Source organism: Myxocyprinus asiaticus, chromosome 2, assembly GCF_019703515.2.
Source record: "Myxocyprinus asiaticus isolate MX2 ecotype Aquarium Trade chromosome 2, UBuf_Myxa_2, whole genome shotgun sequence".
Classification (NCBI taxonomy): domain Eukaryota; kingdom Metazoa; phylum Chordata; class Actinopteri; order Cypriniformes; family Catostomidae; genus Myxocyprinus; species Myxocyprinus asiaticus.
The window spans coordinates 15,413,363-15,431,587 of record NC_059345.1 but is presented as its reverse complement, the minus strand read 5'-3'; the positions used below and the strand labels follow the sequence as shown (position 1 = coordinate 15,431,587).

The following is an 18,225-nucleotide window of genomic DNA, read 5'->3' as shown; positions in this document are numbered from 1 at the left end:
TTGTCTGTGAATCACTCCAAATGATTCACTTGGGTCAGTGAAAGAATCTGACTGCGAATCACTCCAAATGATTCACTCGGGTCAGTGAATGGATCTGACTGTGAATCACTCCAAATGATTCACTTGGGTCAGTGAAAGGATCTGACTGCGAATCACTCCAAATGATTCACTTGGGTCAGTGAATGGATCTGTCTGTGAATCACTCCACATTATTCACTTGGGTCAGTGAATAGATCTGTCTGTGAATCACTCCAAATGATTCACTTGGGTCTGTGAATGGATCTAACTGTGAATCATTCCAAATGATTCACTTGGGTCAGTGAATGGATTTGTCTGTGAATCACTCCAAATGATTCACTTGGGTCAGTGAAAGAATCTGACTGCGAATCACTCCAAATGATTCACTTGGGTCAATTTGTTACCCATAAATAAAAAAGCACATTACCTAGTAATATAACACAAGAACAAATGCCCTGGGAGCACAAATACATGATGGGGTATAAAATAAATAGGCCTACATAAAATAAAATAAAATAAAATAAAATAAATACATTGTACAACTTGTAAATATTTATAGTTTTATTATTGGTAATTTATTTGGATTAAGACTTTCTAATGGAATGTCTAATGATCTGATATAAATTAATATTGCAACATTATCGAGTTATTTTGATGAATTTGCCTAAAGGACATTTGCTAAAATTACCATTTATTAATAGTTTAAAAGAATGTTTGAAAGTATTTAATCCATTATTGCAGAAAATTCACATGCCTGCGCATGCGCGGATCTGATTAGCTCTTGTGATGTGTGTAGTCGTTTGTTGGCTGCGGAAGCTGCTGTCATATGATTCGGCGTAAGGAAGGTTAGAATGTTTTTCAAACCTGTGGATGAAAGTCATTAAAAGGTGATTTATTTCATAAATAAACGCGCTAATAGTCATTCATCTGTCGATCAGAAATAGCCTGCTGATTTACATCGTTGTGCTGGTTTGTGAACGGTTACTTTAAGTATTGCAGAGGCAGATGTTGCGTTTTATGGGTATCTAAACACTCTTGCTGCCGTTTTTTTGTGGTTTTAATAATTTAAAAAATGTTATCAAAGTTTTATATTGTGTCATAATCGCGGGAAATGAACAGTATGCATGTGCTTTTTTATGCGTGCGTGTGTGAGAGCAGATTTGTATTCTGTCACAGTAACTCGAAGGATCATTTTGTTTTGTAGTCACATGTTTTGCTATGGTGAAATCCATGAAAGATAGTGTAAAAATCAATTCACTGTTAGTCAAACAGTAAATCTCTTAAATGTAACAAAAAATGCAATTTCACGTGAGACCTCTTTTTATCTAGATTGCAAGCACTGATTTAATCAAGTCATTTATTTTGTTATGCATCTTAACATTTCATTTCCATTTCAGAAATGGAGGAGATAAGAGTATCTCCTGATTATAACTGGTTCAGAAGCACTGTACCACTTAAAAGAGTAAGTTTATCTTTACTGTAACTCATCTGTCTATCTATCTATCTATCTATCTCCTTTGCTGACTTCACACACAACATGATATTTTTTGTTGTAACAATCGAGATGATCTATCATGTTAGTGAGAATCTTTGTATGCGTGGCCTCTCTAGATAATCGTGGATGATGACGACAGTAAAGTCTGGTCCTTATATGATTCTGGGCCCAAAAGCATCAGGTGTCCAATCATCTTCCTCCCACCTGTGAGCGGTACCGCAGAGGTTTTCTTTCAGCAGGTGCTGGCTCTCTCTGGATGGGGTTACCGTGTTATCTCGGTATGTTTTGTCATACATCAATCTCAAAATGTTATAATGATGTATATTAAAAGGTTTAGCATCACTTTATGTTTTGTTCCTATACATTGCTCATTGTATGAAATGTATATTTTAGTGTATTGGTAAAGTTATGTAAATTAAAAATGATGATAGTCATGGTAATAGACCATTTCAAGGACGTAAACAATAACAAAGGAATTATAACCCTACTGCGCATGTCTGGCCCTGAAGCATTTTTGGTAGATGCAATTTTATAACACAGAATTAAATAGGGTTTATTAACCTGTCAAAATATAATGACCAGCACTTGCTTTTAGAGTCTAGCTAAAACAGAACAAGCGAGATATTTGCAAAAACTGAAAATAAACAATGAGGTGTCATTACTGGATCCTTTCATTTAATTCGATTTTCTCAAAGAACGTCAAACATTTACTTGAAGTGATTAATCCAGATGTGTTGTTGACACTTGAGCGTCTACGTGAGAGAGGCAATGAAAGGTTATTGTAGTTTAGATGCTCACAATTATTTCATCAGCGGCAAGGTTGGGAATGGTGGATCGCTCCTGTTATAATCAATAAATCTGTTAATGCTGTGAGCTTGTGACTTGCATTCAAGTTAAGGGTTTTCATTTTTCAAGTCTTTCTTCTGCAGTAGCTTCTAGGGATGCACCAATACCACTTTTTCTCTTCTGATTCGATACCTGAACTCGCAGTATCGGCCGATATCAATCCCGATCTGATACCAGGGTTGTTGTTTTTCTTAATCGGTTTAATATCTGTACATCACTGTGTGGAACTGATATATATGAAAAGAAACACAAACCTCTAACTGCACATTATTTCAATATGAATGTGTAGCCAATTAAGAAAAACTTTATCTAGTCTACCTCAGGACAGTGCAGGAGCAAAATTAACAGTAATTCCAGTAAAAGTCTTCGGTATAGAAGAAACCAGTTTCCCTACGACTCAGTACACTTGACATTGCGCCATTAAGCTGACGCATATGGGGAGTGTCCTTCTACACGACCTAGTTGAAACCTTTCTACAATAACATCAATTCTAATATTGGCTATGGTGTTTGAGCCCCGCCCTTTTAGGTGCGAAGCTGTCTGCCATAAAAGCATGTGCGCAAACACCATTCATGCATAGCCCTCTTTCTGAGGGATTGTTCAGCCTCACACGCCCTCCCACCCGCTGTTTCTGTGATTCCCGAGGGATCACACGAGGAGACAGGGCAGGACCGCGAGGTCGAGCAGGATGAATTTGAGGTTGACCTCGTGCAGGCACACACCCCGCGAGCCCATCAATCTACATGTACTGCGTCTATGCCAATACAATATGTGCGTGACAAGCTTCGGCCCTCTGTAGGAGCGCGCGGCCTCATCACATTCTGCGGTTCTGATGCTGGGGATGATCTTATGTCTCTCGCTGCATCAAGTGAGTGGTCAGTGGATGACGCTGCCGCCCCTTCCCCCAGCAAGAGCGAGGAGCTTGCACGCGCCACTGAAAAGTAGATGATTCGCATCCTTTCAAGGGCGGTCAAAGAGCTCGGTCTCGAGTAATCTCCAGAGAAACCTGAAAAATCTCGCCTTGATGAATGATTCGTGCAGGCTGGATGCATTCCACATATCTTCCCCACTCTTCCTGGGAGTTCATAACGAATTGACAAAATCCTGGTGCGCATCCTATTCAGCTCGCTCGCACAGCGATTCCACTCTTCTCAATAAAGTGAACCCCCCTGAAAGAGGCGGCAGTGGCACATCTCTGCCCAGCGAGTAGCAGGGCGTGGAACTCACGCCCCGTTCGTCTTTCTAAGCCGTGTCGACTAACATCCGCACTGGCTAGAAAAGCATACTCAGCAGCGGGCCAAACTGGTTCAGCACTCCACGCGATGACAGTTCTCCAAGTTTTCCAAGCTAAGCTCCTCAAACAAATGGACGAGCATGGCTACAATCCAGAGACGTTCAAAGAGCTCCACACCACTACGGACTTAGCACTGCGAGTCACGAAAATCACTGCACAGGCCATTGGTAAGTCAATGAGCAACCTGGTGTTTTTGGATCGTCACATCTGGCTGACTCTCATGGGAATGCGTGGCATGGGAAAGCCGCTCTATTTGATGTTCCGGTGTTTTCAGCCGGCCTTTTTGGAGGCTCTGTGAATAGATTTGCTGAGCGCTACATCACGACTCAACAACACTCAGGCTATGAGACATTTTACGCAGAACATAGCAGTACTTCATCACAACCGGCTCGTGCCCACTCTGTCTCAGGCCGGCGCCCAGCTAAAAACCCCACACCAGCTGCCTCAGCGGTGCCAAATTTCGCCACTGAGCCGTTGATAAAGCCACGTAAGCCATGGCCCGAACTAAGGCAGCCCCGCACAGACGGGAAAACCCTCCGTGTGCAGCAAAACGCTCCTGACACACAATGCTGTTCCCCTCTTCCCCGCTGCTGTTTGTCAGGAAAGGAATATTGTTGTTCAAAATGTTATTCAGTATATTGTTTCTGTGTCTCACATTAATCACATTCAATAAAGTTTGCAAAAAAGAGTACAGCGTTAGATGCACATGCACGAGACGCTCACACTTTTTCAATAAGGGCTTTCCCACTTCAAAGCCCACACATTACGCACAACCGCTTCCCAATGGTGAGCGGCACATTATATCATGTAATGAATATACAAAGATTGCAAAAAGAGTACAGAACTCGCACGAGACGCTCACACTTTTTCAATTAAGGGCTTTCCCACTTCAAAGCCCACATATTTTGCACAACCGCTTCCCAATGGTGAGCGGCGCATTATATCTTGTAATGAACATACTCGTGTGGCGAGCTCTTACTGGCATTCCGACTGTGTGCTAAAAACGATCTAACATGGTTATACTATCCAATTTGCACGTTGGCTGCCCCGTTTCAGTGGTGTTCTGTCTTCCACAGTTCCGTCCGAAGACGCGCTGTGTAATGAGCCGAAATGCACAATCTTCTCGCAAAGAACACGCTAGAGGTTGTTTCATATGAATTAATAAACTTGCTGCGCGAATGCGTGGCAAGTCCTCATGGGCGATTCAGAGCTGGTGTTTACAACGATCAAGCACAATCTATGGTCAGCCCAATTGGTGTTAAAGTACACTTAACTAGAGGCATGGCCTCTTCATGGGCATGGACAAACAGTGTGTCCTTACAAGACAAATGATTTGCAGCAGGATGGTATTCTGAAAACACATTCGCAAGGTTTTACAACCTAGACATAACGTCTCTCTCAAAACAAGTCCTCTCTATCTAGAGCGCTTGCTGTTTTATTGGCCAAATATATACTTATGCCCCTCTTTTTAAATACGGGCTCCCTGTCACTTTACACAACCGCCTGCATTCGGACCGTTGTGTTTCCAAAATTACAGGCACTTCATTATAAATAAACATCCTTTCCGACTGGATTCGTGAAGGGGTTAATCCATACTAAATGACCATAGTTCATATATATATATTCTGAGTGTTCCCCTCCTGGCTGACCATGAGGGTCATTCAATTGCGACATACTCATGTCGGTCGCTGTCCCGCGGGACTGCGGCGTCATGTTTCCTCTGTACAAGGTTATGTTGTGTAGTGCGGCGTGATGGGACTCTTTTCCCCATATGTGTCAGCTTAGTGACGCAATGTCAAGTGTACCGAGTCATAAGGGAACGTCTTAGTTGCGTATGTAACCTCGGTTCCCTGAAACGAGGGGAACGAGACATTGCGTAAGCTGGCTGCACTACAAGACTCATAGTTCTTTGAGGTGTGAGTGATGCGCTCTTTGTCCCTCAGTCAGAAAATTCGGAGGAATGGTGTTTGCGCGCCTGCTTTTATAGCAGACAGCTTCACACCTAAGCTTAGTGACGCAGTGTCTTGTTCCCCTCGTCTCAGGTAACTGAGGTTAGGTACGTAACTGAGACGTTTTCTTTGCACATCATTTTTCAACTTGTATCTGGACTTTAAAGTAGTTTTGCAATTCACAAAGCTGTCGTTTTTCTTCAAGAGACTTTGAGTAATGCATGAATCATATGGACTGCTTTAATGGTGCTTTTATGTCATTTTTGGAGCTTGACGGCAATTACCATGACCAACACGCAGTATCAGATTTGGATCAGGCTTGTCAGACCGATACCTGATCCAGTTAAAAACTTTAGTATCGGATCGGTGCATCCCTAGTAGCTTCTATACTACTACTCCAGCTACTCTGAGAGCTTAGCAGTGAGATACTGCAGGTATTTTTGACTTTTGTTTGACAAATTGTTGTCAGGTTCCTCATTTGTAAGTTGCTTTGGATAAAAGCATCTGCTAAATGGCAGTAAATGTAATTGACTTGTGCAGCTTCATTCATTATAATGGGTGTGATCTATAATCATTTTTAGAGCCCTTAAAGAAATACTCTGACTTTATTAGCCAGCTAAACTCTACCTATCAAACTTACTATTAGTAGGCAAAAATGTCATCCACCTACCAGAGGAAAAAATTTATGCTACAGTTGTTAGTAGTGCACGTTTCTCGCTTCACTGCAGCGGTTCATGCATCCATTTTTGGTCGCTTTTTCGGAAATCTGAACACTTGAATTTTATTTCTAGGCATTCAGGGAGCATCCAGCCACTGAACAACGTGGTCCACATCATAATAATGACATTCTATTACAATCGTATTAATATTATATATGTTAATTGTGTTAAAGTAACTATGAATGAAGTGCCTCTCACTGTTCTTTTGAATGAGTTTGACAACTAGCCAGATATGTTCAAGGGACAAAGACATCACTTCCTTAAATCGACGAATAGCCCTTGAAATGGTCTATAGGCACTCAGCACAAGTACAAATATAATGTTCGAGACTGTAAAATGTACTACTCTAATCTGAATTTTTTGGTTATAGAAAAGCCAGTGTTGCGATATCCGCAGATCCAACAACACTTAAACAGCTGTCAGATCACAGCATGAAGCATCACAATAAATTAAAATTTGACTATATTGAAATAGACTATATCCGCACCCTGCTGCGATATATCCTTTTATTTTCCATCATTTCGATCCAATGGATAATTGTCCGGTATTTATTGCAAAATAAATGGGAATATCGCAGTAGGGTGCGGAAATAGGCTATTTCTTTTATTTATTGTTAATTTATTTTTAATTTAAATATCAATAACATTTCATACCACTAAAAAAGGTAAACCAGTTTGGTTGTAACTCCACTATTTTGTGAAACAGTAATATATGTTTTGTTATTCCTTTTTCTGGTTTAACTTGATATTGCTGTTTTCCAGCTCCAGTATCCTGTCTACTGGGATCTTCTGGAATTTTGTGATGGATTTAGGAAGCTTTTAGACCACTTACAACTGGACAAGGTACGACATATTTTAGTATGACCAATGGGAATAACTCTTTAACAACTCTTTTACAACCCTTTACACTACTTCTGTTGGTCTGTCTGTTTCTATGTAGGTGCACTTGTTTGGTGCCTCTCTCGGAGGATTTCTGGCTCAGAAATTTGCTGAGGTCACACATAAATCTCCCAGAGTGCACTCTCTGATCCTGTGCAATTCATTTAGTGACACATCGATATTCAACCAAACATGGACGGCAAACAGGTAAAGATTTGCACTGAAAACTGTGTCAGTGTTAATGTCTCCATCCTTGTGCTTACATATTATTTTTCTTTTCTAGTTTCTGGTTGATGCCTGCATTCATGCTCAAAAAGATTGTTCTTGGTAACTTTGCCAAAGGACCTGTTGACCCAGAAATGGCAGATGCAATTGACTTTATGGTTGATAGAGTGAGTACTTCCACTATACTAATGCCATGTTCACAACAGTCTCGTGCACTTCATCTTTTTCAGCACACTTGGTTATGATTGGTTAATGCTGTGTCTAAACTGTACACCTATACACAAAATGGCAAAAGGTCCAGCAGTTTATTAATTCTTTCCTTTATGAAGTTATTTGATTGAGTTTACTTGCTTGCAGACATATAAATTGTAGTGTACTATACGTTCGGTTAGAATAATTTTGATTTGCTTTTGTGTCTTTTCTATAATCTCCTGATTATTTTAGTGTTGTACTGCACTCAGAGCTGCTGAGCTCAGCAAAAATAGGCTCAATGGTGAAACTATCCGATCACTGCCACGTCTGGGATGCGTCACCTCACGACTCACACTTATAGTGGGAATGGTGTAATTTGTTAATATGGGTGCCGAAACAAAAACACAGTGCTCACGCCCCGCTCACGGAGGATGTATGAACCCAGCGTAACTGTGGTTTCATTTTACTGTCGTCATGATATATTTAGCAAAGCACGTCTGGCTGCCTAGTAAAAATGACAAATGCCATAGCACAAATACAGGTAGAGCTGTGGCCTAGCATGTAGCATGCATGCTTCAGTCATGTAGTGTCATGGTGCTCACGTGGGAGAGTCTTACAGATATAACCATTTTGAATCTTAATTTTAGAGGATTTGTATCTGTCTGTTTTTTGTACTGAACAAATAGATGCATTTGCTGCCCTGCGTAGAGGCAAAACATTTCTGCTGAAGTGAACTTGATTTTGTCTTATTAAAAAAGGAGGCGTGTTTGGAAATATTTGTTTTTGTTGCACATTTTATCTTAATGGAATACTTCACCCAAAAGTGAAAATTCCACCCTCATGCCATCCCAGATGTGTATGACTTTCTTTCTTCTGCAGAACACAAATGAAGATTTTTAGAAGAATATCTCAGCTTTCAAAATGTAACTCCTTTTTCACTATAAATCTTGACAGTAGTCTCCTTAGCGATCTTGATTTCAAGCTTGATTACACTTCCTAGCACCATCTAGCGCTCCACGTATGCGTCAAGCTCTAGGAAGTGTAATAGAGCTTGAAATCATGATCGTGCCTTGAGACTGCAATGGAAAGGTGTACAGTAAAAAAGGAGTTATATTCTGGTCTGTTCTCACCCAAAACCATTTGGATCGCTTCAGAAGACATGGATTAAACCACTGGAGTCTTATGGATTACTTTTATGCTGCCTTTATGTGCATCTTGGAGCTTCAAAGTTTTGGTTACCATTCACTTGCATTTTATGGACCTACAGAGCTGAAATAAAAATCTGAAAAATCAGTGTTTGTGTTCTGCAGAAGAAACAAAGTCATACACATCTGGGATGGCATGAGGGAGAGTAAATGAATTTTCATTTTTAGGTGAACTATCCCTTTAAGTCAAACAAAGTTTTGTCCATGTAGTTGAGCTAGATTGATGTAGTTATAAATATATTGCATACTGATTTGTGAAGAGCAAATTTGTATCACTCTTTGCTGGTTTGCTAACAAAGTGAGGTCTGTTTATTTGTGCTTCAGTTGGAAAGCCTAAATCAGAGTGAACTGGCCTCACGACTCACGCTTAACTGCCAAAACTCCTACGTGGAACCTCACAAGATAAAGGATGTCGCCATCACCATAATAGATGTAGGTTTAGTGCCTTTTAAGGCCTATTTTTTGTGAAGTTGTGCCACTGTACATAGCACAGTTCTGTACATGGTAAGAATTACTATATTTTCACCACTTTTAGCTGGTTTTACCTTCTTCTCCCCTAGGTTTTTGATCAGAGTGCCCTGTCACATGAGGCAAAAGAAGAAATGTATAAGCTATACCCCAACGCTAGACGAGCTCACCTCAAAACAGGTGGAAACTTCCCCTATCTCTGCAGAAGTGCAGAAGTTAACCTGTACATTCAAGTGAGTTCACTGTTTCAAGAGTACTTTGATCGAAAGGGGTTATTCAATGGCTGATGCCAATTTTTAAAGAGCTGGATGGCCAATGGCTGAAATAATGCTAATGTACACTCACTGAGCACTTTATTAGGAACACCTGTAGACCTACTTATTCATGCAATTATCTAATCAGCCAATCGTGTGGCAGCAGTGCAATGCATAAAATCATGCAGATATGGGTCAGGAGCTTCAGTTAATGTTCACATCAACCATCAGAACGGGGAGAAAATGTGATGATCTTGATTTCGACCGGTGCATGATTGATGGTGCCAGACGGGCTGGTTTGAGTATTTCTGTAACTGCTGATCTCCTGGGATTTTCACGCACAACAGTTTCTAGAATTTACTCAGAATGGTGCCAGAAACAAAAAAACATCTAGTGAGCGGCAGTTCTACGGACGGAAACACCTTTTTGATGAGAGAGGTCAACAGAGAATGGCCAAACTGTCAGGCTGACAGAAAGGCTACTGTAACTAAGATAACAACTCAACTGTACAATTGTAGTGAGCAGAATAGCATCTCAGAATGCACAACACGTCGAATCTTGAGGCGAATGGGCTACAACAACAGAAGACCACGTGGAGTTCCACTTCTGTCAGCCAAGAACAGAAAAATGAGGCTGCAGTGGGCACAGGCTCACTAAAACTGGACAGTTGAAGACTGGAAAAACCTGCCTGGTCTGATGAATCTCGATTTCTGCTGAGGCACACAGAATTTGGCGCCAACAGCATGAATCCATGAACCCAGCCTGCCTTATGTCAACAGTCCAGGCTGTTGGTGATGGTTTATTGGTATGGGGAATGTTTTCTTGGCACACTTTGGGCCCGTTAATTCCAATCAATCATTGCTTTAATGCCACAGCCTCTTTGTGTATTGTTGCTGACCTTCATGGCCACAATTTACCCATCTTCTAATGGCTACTTCCAGCATGATAATGCACCATGTCACAAAGCAAAAGTCACCTCAAACTGGTTTCATGAACATGACAATGAGTTCACTGTTCTTCAGTGGCCTTCCCAGTTACCGGATCTGAATCCAATAGAACACCTTTGGGATGTGGTAGAACAGGAGATTAGCAGTGTGAATGTGCATCTGACAAATCTGCAGACATTGTGTGATGCAATCATTTCAGAGTGGACCAGAATCTCAAAGGAATGTTTCTAACTTCTTGTGGAGTCCATGTGTTTTGAGAGCAAAGGGAGAAACTAGCCAGTATTAGTATTGTGTTCCTAATAAAGTGCTCAGTGAGTGTATATAAACAATTTATGGCAAATGAGACTAACACTCAATTTCTGAAAATAAATTAACATTGAAACATTGATTTATTGACTTACAAAAAAATATAAATGGATAATTTGACCAAAATATGGTGCGGTAACATAACGGGGGACCCGAGTTAGAGTCCCAACTTGTGATCCTTTCCCAGTCTTGTTCCACCTTTTCTCTACTGGCCTTTCCTGTCTCTCTCTTCACTTAACAATCTATAGAAGCCAAAAATATACCTAAAAAGATTTTGGAACTACTACTTCTGTCAATTGGCCAAACACACATGGTTATCAGCCATTGTCAATAATCTCTAAAAGCTTGGCCAATATATCACTCTATGACTTCTTGAGACCTAGGAATTAAGACAATATCTAGTTCTATTGTGATTTTAGGTGCTTAATGTTCACTGCTACTCTGTTTTTACTCTATAGATACATCTGCGTCAGTTCCATGGGACGAAGTACGCCGCCATCAGTCCTGAGATGGTCAGTGCAGTAGAGCTGGAAGTCCAAAGAACAAATCTGAGTAACAACAGCGAGAGTGATGGTAAATCGTAGAGAGACCCCCAGGATTCATATAAACGTCCTCCTGCTACCTTACCTGTGTCAATTATACAGCATTCAAAGAGATCACTTTGGCATCCTGTTTTTCTATGACCTTAAATGTGAATGGACTTTAAAGAGCATATTTTTACTTTATGGAAAATAAACAATATTTTGATAAGTATTATGGCTGTAAATAATGTTAAATTGATTACATGTTTAGAGTTTACATTAAATGCCATATTTTGACCCGGTTGCCTGACACAATATAAATCACGTCTGTCAAATGTTTCACTTTTTATTTCTTGGACTTAATTTTGTTTTTGTTTTTGTTTTTTGTATGTTGTCAAAATGTTATTATATATGTTACTCATTTAATTCATGCACTGATAAAAATGTAAACCTTTATTTCCATATGACGTATCAGGAAAGCCTGGTTTGGAAACCGATTTTGATCAAATGTGTAATTTATTATTTACTCAAGTAAAGCTGTTTAACCACAAAAATTATGCAATCATTGATTATTATGATCTAGACTCTAACTCATTTTGTTTGACCACTCTAATTTCTAATTTCACAGCTTTATTCGTTTTCTCCATTGAGCATCACCTGCTTAAGCTTTGCATATGCAAAACTCAGAAATCTCATCTGTTTTAAATATTTTAAACGGATTTGTTGTGTGAAGTCATAGATATCATTTTGTCCCTGTACCCATCTTACCTTTCATTAATGATTCTGTGTTGAGTTTTTGTGGTGCAAGTGAAACGAGAATTTTACTTTTTCCTGAAGAAAATGTGATTGGTGCTTGCCCGTGAAAAATTTAGCGCCATTATTGTAGGCCATTGAAGATGGTTGCAGGCCATTGAAGATGGTTGCCAGGGCATTGCTATGTGGTCGTTATAGTATTCTGAGGGGTTTTTTTTAGATTGTTGCTATGTGTTTGCTAGGGAGTTGCTTATTGGCCCAAGTCAGAAGAGCCCAGCAACAGAACCTGTAGCGTTTTTAATTATAATAGTAACCCTATCGTTAACACTATATAATGGAGATTCACTGCTGTCTGTCAGCCTTAACATTTGAATTAGAGCAAGCAATTGCTGTGAACATGACGGGTGTGTTCTTACTGACACAGGCTTCATCTCGTCTTGCACTCTTATCTACCTGCCAAGCCAATCACAAACACAAATATGACATAATGTGCTCAAAAGATAAACAAGAATAGGCCTGTTCTGTTGCATATGTCTACACTTAAAAGATGACCATAGAAATTGAAAGAAAACTACAGTAGAATCCTTTAATAGAATCCGTTAAATGTTCTAATGTAGGTCAGTTCTCATATTTGCAAGTTCAAACACATTTTATCCCCCCAGGAATCCTAAAAATGTAGTCTTTATGCAAAAACTGGCAATTTCTGGTTTTATTAACATGTTGCAAGTTAGATCTACTGTAACTGTTCGTTCATGCTAAATAACTGCTAAATAGTGGTTAAAGTTACATAGTGGCTATAGTGTGTTTAGAGCATGTTTGTGTATAAACATATTCATTAGACCTGAAGTCTCCTCCAGTAAGAGTTTAGAAGGTCCCATTATAAAACTGTAGGTCAACCTGCAAAATGTACTTCTTTACTACTGTCTGCAGTTTATAAGCCAAGGATGAGGCGCTTGAGCATTACCAACTGGATGATTAAATAGTTGGAAAAAAATCCCATAGACTTACATTGAATGCCATAGACATTTGAGCTTATGACATTCCGGTCCTTAGAATGAAATAAACCACTCAGAACACCTTTGCCCTACAGCATCATGAGTCTGTGAAACCCTACATGTAAAAGTTAGTTCAAACAGAACAGCTAAATCTACAGACATGATTTTGTATCAGGATATCAGATGGTAGTACAGTATTATTGAAATTACGATTTCATTTCCAAGAAAACTTAAGAGCAGTTTCCTGTTGATCACAAATGGTCAATTTCTTTAATTAGTGTCTTTTTCCGATTAACATTTTTTATTGATTCAACCATTAAATATAAATAGCAGAACACACATATACAGAATCAATATACAACTCTGAATCTTCATCCAAAATTCATGCATCTTAACACATCCCCAAAAGACATGCGCTGTGTCTCCATCTTCTCATCGCCAGCAGGTGGGTATGTCTTTAAGACCAAGCCTATGCAATCTAGAGGGGGTCCAATAGACTCTATGTAAAATCTTAAATTGCATGAGGCGAACCCTTGTGTCTCTGGATGCAGGGTTGACATTTTTTAGAATCCCAGCCCACTCTTCCTCCTCCAATACCAAATTTAGATCTTTCTCCCATAATCTCTTAAGAGAAGTTGAAGTTCCGTCTCCCAGACTCTGAATTAGTAGGGAGTAATACACGGATGCCTCATGACCTTTTCCAAAAGCAGTAATCACCACTCTCAAAGTATCTGCCACTTTAGGAGGGTGTAAACCACTCCCAAAAACAGTACAGAGCAGGTGGCGCAGCTGTAAATACTTTTAGAACTGAGATCTAGGAATCCCATAAAGCTGAACCAAATTTTGAAAGATCTCAACAATCCATTCTCATATAGGTCACCGAGTGTAGTAACCCCCTCCCAATCCACTCTGACCAGTAAAAAGGGGACTTGTTGATGCATAGTTTGGGGTTCAGCCATATGCTCGAGGCAACATTTAAAAAAATGTCAGATTTAAACAGTCTGGACACTTTTGTGCATACCGAGTTCAAAAGCAAGATAACAGGATGTAAATTAGCTTCTCCGATTAATTTGATAGGAAGACTCTGCAGTGGCGAAATAGGGGCAAGAACTTCCTGTTCTATACAGAACCAGGGAGGGGCTCTCTCAGGTGGAAGCGACCAATGAACCAAATGTCTGAGACCGAATGCATAATAATAAAATCTTGGGTAGGCCTAGCCCACCTTTGTCAATCGGCCTATGTAACTTATTGAAATGTATATGGGACGCTTACCATTCCAAATGAAGGACTTTGCTATGCTAAAAAAATTGCTTGAAATAAGAGAGGGGGACATCTACAGGGAGAGACTGCAGTAAGTAATTGAATTTTGGAATACAATTAATTTTAATAACATTAACCTTCCCAATCATAGATAAATGTAATGAAGCCCACCTGCCCACATCGCTTGAAAACTGTTTTATTAAGGGGTCAAAATTAACTCTAATTAAATCACACAAATTTACTGGAAATAAAATACCCAAATACTTAATGCCCTGTTTGGGCCACTGGAAAACCCCGGCTGGAAAGCCGTTTCTGGGCAGTATGCTGTCAGAGACAAAACTCTGGATTTAGACCAATTGACTCTATATCCTGAAAACTTAGAAATGGAATTAATAATTCTGTGGAGGCAAGGCATAGATCTACTGGGGTCAGAGACAAATAATAAAATATCATCTGCATAAAGCGAGAGTTTATGCGCCATACCTCCCGCCACCACCTCTGGAAAATCATCCTCCTTTCTTATTGCGGTTGCTAATGGTTCCAGGGCAAGACAGAACAATAATGGGGAAAGAGGGCAACCCTGCCAGGTGCCCCTATCCAGAGTAAAATAATCTGAAATTAGTCCATTTGTTTGTATCACCGCTACTGGGTGTCCATAAAGTAACTTAATCCATCCAATAAATGTACCCCCGAACCCGTATATTTCCAAAACCTTAAAAAGATAATCCCATTCTACCATATCAAATGCCTTTTCGGCATCAAGTGAGATGGCAGCAACCGGAGATTGTTCATTCGCTACTGACCACATGATATTGATGAGACGCCTAATGTTATCAGAAGAGCTGCGGCCCCGAATAAACCCCACCTGATCTATATGTATAAGAGATGTAATAACTTAATCGATTAGCCTGAATTTTTGACAAAATTTTTACATCTAACTGGATCAGGGAAATTGGATGGTAACTTTTACACTCGCTTGGATCTTTGTCCTTTTTAAGAATCAGACTGATCCGGGCTTGTGTCATGGTTGGTGGAAGCTTTCCATTCTTTAATGATTCAGTATAAACTTCTAGCAAAATTGGAGCCAGTTCTGTAGCATAATATTTGAAAAACTCAGCAGCAAAGCCGTAAGGCCCTGGAGACTTGCCTGTAGGTAAGGCCTTAATAACCTCGTCAAGCTCCTCCAAGGTTATCTCAGAATCAAGAGAATGTTTTTGCTCAGTTGTCAGTTTAGGGAGATCTAATGGTTCCACAAAGTTTCTAATATCTTCATCAGTAGATGAAGATGTGGAACTATAGAGATCAAAGTAGAATTCTTTTAAAGCATTATTAATATCAATGGCCAAGGTAAATATTTCACCACCAGCAGATTTCACTGAGGGAATGGTAGAAAAAGACTCTCTCTGCTTTATATATCTAGCCAAAAGTTTTCCTGCTTTGTCCCCCGACTCAAAGTATGACTGTCTTGCCCAGAATAACCAAAACTCCACTTTCCACGACAAAATAGTATTATATCTGTATTTCAATCGAGTCAATTCTCTGAGACCATCAGATGACAAACGGCGCATCAGCACTGCTTCTGCATTTTTAATATTTCCTTCCAACTTCATGAGTTCTCGTGCTTTGGATTTTTTGATGAATGAGGCATACTGTATGATCTGACCCCTAAGAACCACCTTAAGTGCCTCCCAAGCCATGCCCACTGTGGAAACTGAGGACCAATTGGTCTCCATATAAACATTGATTTCAGTCTTTAACATTTGTTGGAATTCAGGATTTTGCAAAAGGGACACATTAAGGCGCCAACTATATGATTTCTTTTTCTCCGTATTTGGCAACACCTCTAAACTCACCAGGGCATGATCTGAGACTAATATATTTCCAATTGAGCAATCCACAACAGATGAAATGAGGGACTTGGATATAAAAAAAAAAAAATCTATTCTAGAATAAATCTTATGAACTGATGAAAAAAATGTATAGTCCCTACCAGATGGGTTCAAAAGTCTCCAAATATCTGTAAGACCAAGATTTTTACACATCTTGTGAAGCGTCAATGTTGCTCTAGGGGGCTTACACACTTTTGCTTCACTATGATCAAGGACTGAATCCATCAAAAGATTAAAGTCTCCACCCAATATTATATCATGAGGGGTGCCAGCGGTTTGCAACATCCCTTCAAGATCTATAAAAAAGCCCTGATCATCAGCGTTAGGCGCATAAATATTAGCCAAAATCAACCTTTGCCCCTGAATTTCAGCTAAAACAATAATGACTCTTCCTAATTTATCTTTAATCTGTTTGAGACATTTGAATTGTAGATGTTTATTAATCAATATAATGACTCCCTTGCTCTTACTTGAGCCAACACTAAAGAAAACATGCCCGCCCCATATCTTCCCAAATTTTTCCGCTTCATGCGGAGAAAGGTGTGTTTCTTGAAGAAACACTATCATATTTCTTACGTTTAAGAAAAGTAATAACCTTCCTTTTTTTATGGGGTGCCCAAACCCATTCACATTCCATGTGGAGAGAGATAGTACACTATTAACATTTTACATTTTGATGAAGTAGAAAAAATAAATTGTGTGTCAAAAACAAAATTATACAGACCACATTCCACACCAAACTTCCCCCCCGAACAAAACAAACAGAAAAAAGAAAAACATGCGCGAGAGAGCCAACCGGCGACAATCCCTCTAAACTCAAAAGGTCCATGAACGCCCACGAGCCCCCGCGACAACTTTGCCATCGGATTGCTCAATTTTGCCTCACAAATTTGTGAAGCAAAATTACATAACAGAAAATACTTTGTAAAATAACCCCCAGCCAAAAAGAAGAATGAACACAGAACATGTAGATTAATTCACAGAACTGTTTTAAAGGTGTGATCCTCCACAAAACAAATTTCAGCTGATATAAAACCGTTCAGTTTCATGGATAGACAAACGAATGTTCAGTGTGCCAGCTGTTATGAGTTCAGTGGATGACGTAATCATTCCAGTGTCCCGTAAATGGCACAAGCTCCAGCCGCTAGGCGGAGCCAACACAAAAAGAAACAAAAACAACACCCCCGGATGGTCAAGTCAATTCACTCGGAGGCCGCATAAAAGTATATACCATGACTTACTCAATCCGTCAACTTTATAAAAGACATCCTTTGTGTGAGCATGTAGATATTTTGCGGTCATCCGTAGTGTCCACTCTCAAACTGGCTGGGAACTTCCATGCGAAAGTAATCTTCCATCAATGCAAAAGCTTCTTTAAGGAAAGTGTTATTCACAAAACAAACTCCAGCCGCTAGGCAGAGCCAATGCAAAAAGAAACCAAAATGACGCCCAGCTTCCTCAAAAGCCAGAGTAAGTACAGCGAGTCGACCCACTCACATGAGAAACACTCAATAGTTTACTCACCCATTGATTCAATAAAAGACATTGCCTGATTGGGACATGTAAATACTTTGCGACCGTACTTTGTTTCTATTCTCAGTTTGGCCGGGAACATCAGCGCAAAAGTGATCTTTCGCTGATGCAAGAGTTTCTTACATTCCTTGAACCGATCACGTTTCGAACTTGCAAAGTCCGGGAACGAGAAAATATTTTGATTCCTCCAAGAAAGCTTCCCTTTGCTCCTCGCCTGGCGCAACACAAGATCTTTATCGGATGACCTCAGAAATTTGGCCAGAATCGATCAGGGCCTATCTCCCTCAGCAGATCTCCGAGCAGGGACTCTGTGAGCTCGCTCGATTTCCAACTTGTGGCCTGTTATGTCGAGCAGACTCGGGAAGAGGTCGTCTAGGAATTTCACTATATCTCTGCCCTCCTCATGCTCAGGAATTCCAACAATTCTGACATTATTCCTGCAGCTTCTATTCTCAAGATCTTCAAGCTTTTCAAGAAT

The 18,225-nt window shown here is 40.0% G+C and overlaps 2 protein-coding genes across 5 annotated transcripts in view; both read left to right on the top strand.

Moving 5' to 3' along the window:
• sdhaf2 (succinate dehydrogenase complex assembly factor 2) overlaps positions 1-18,225 on the top strand; it is a 487,549-nt gene that overhangs the window by 279,187 nt on the left and 190,137 nt on the right. The gene's annotated exons all lie outside the window — the stretch shown is intronic.
• Positions 782-11,889, top strand: LOC127451032 (maspardin-like). 3 transcript variants are annotated; one of them, XM_051715521.1, is made up of 9 exons: positions 782-905; positions 1,416-1,480; positions 1,630-1,791; positions 7,083-7,163; positions 7,261-7,406; positions 7,483-7,591; positions 9,146-9,253; positions 9,382-9,522; positions 11,255-11,888. In XM_051715521.1, the coding sequence occupies exons 2-9, from the start codon at positions 1,418-1,420 to the stop codon at positions 11,378-11,380; spliced, it is 936 nt and encodes a 311-aa protein (XP_051571481.1). In that variant the 5' UTR covers positions 782-905; positions 1,416-1,417; the 3' UTR covers positions 11,381-11,888. The 3 variants fall into 3 exon arrangements, with proteins under 3 accessions (XP_051571481.1, XP_051571475.1, XP_051571482.1); XM_051715515.1 differs by having other exon boundaries at positions 797-863; positions 11,255-11,889; XM_051715522.1 differs by lacking the exon at positions 9,146-9,253 and having other exon boundaries at positions 797-863; positions 11,255-11,889.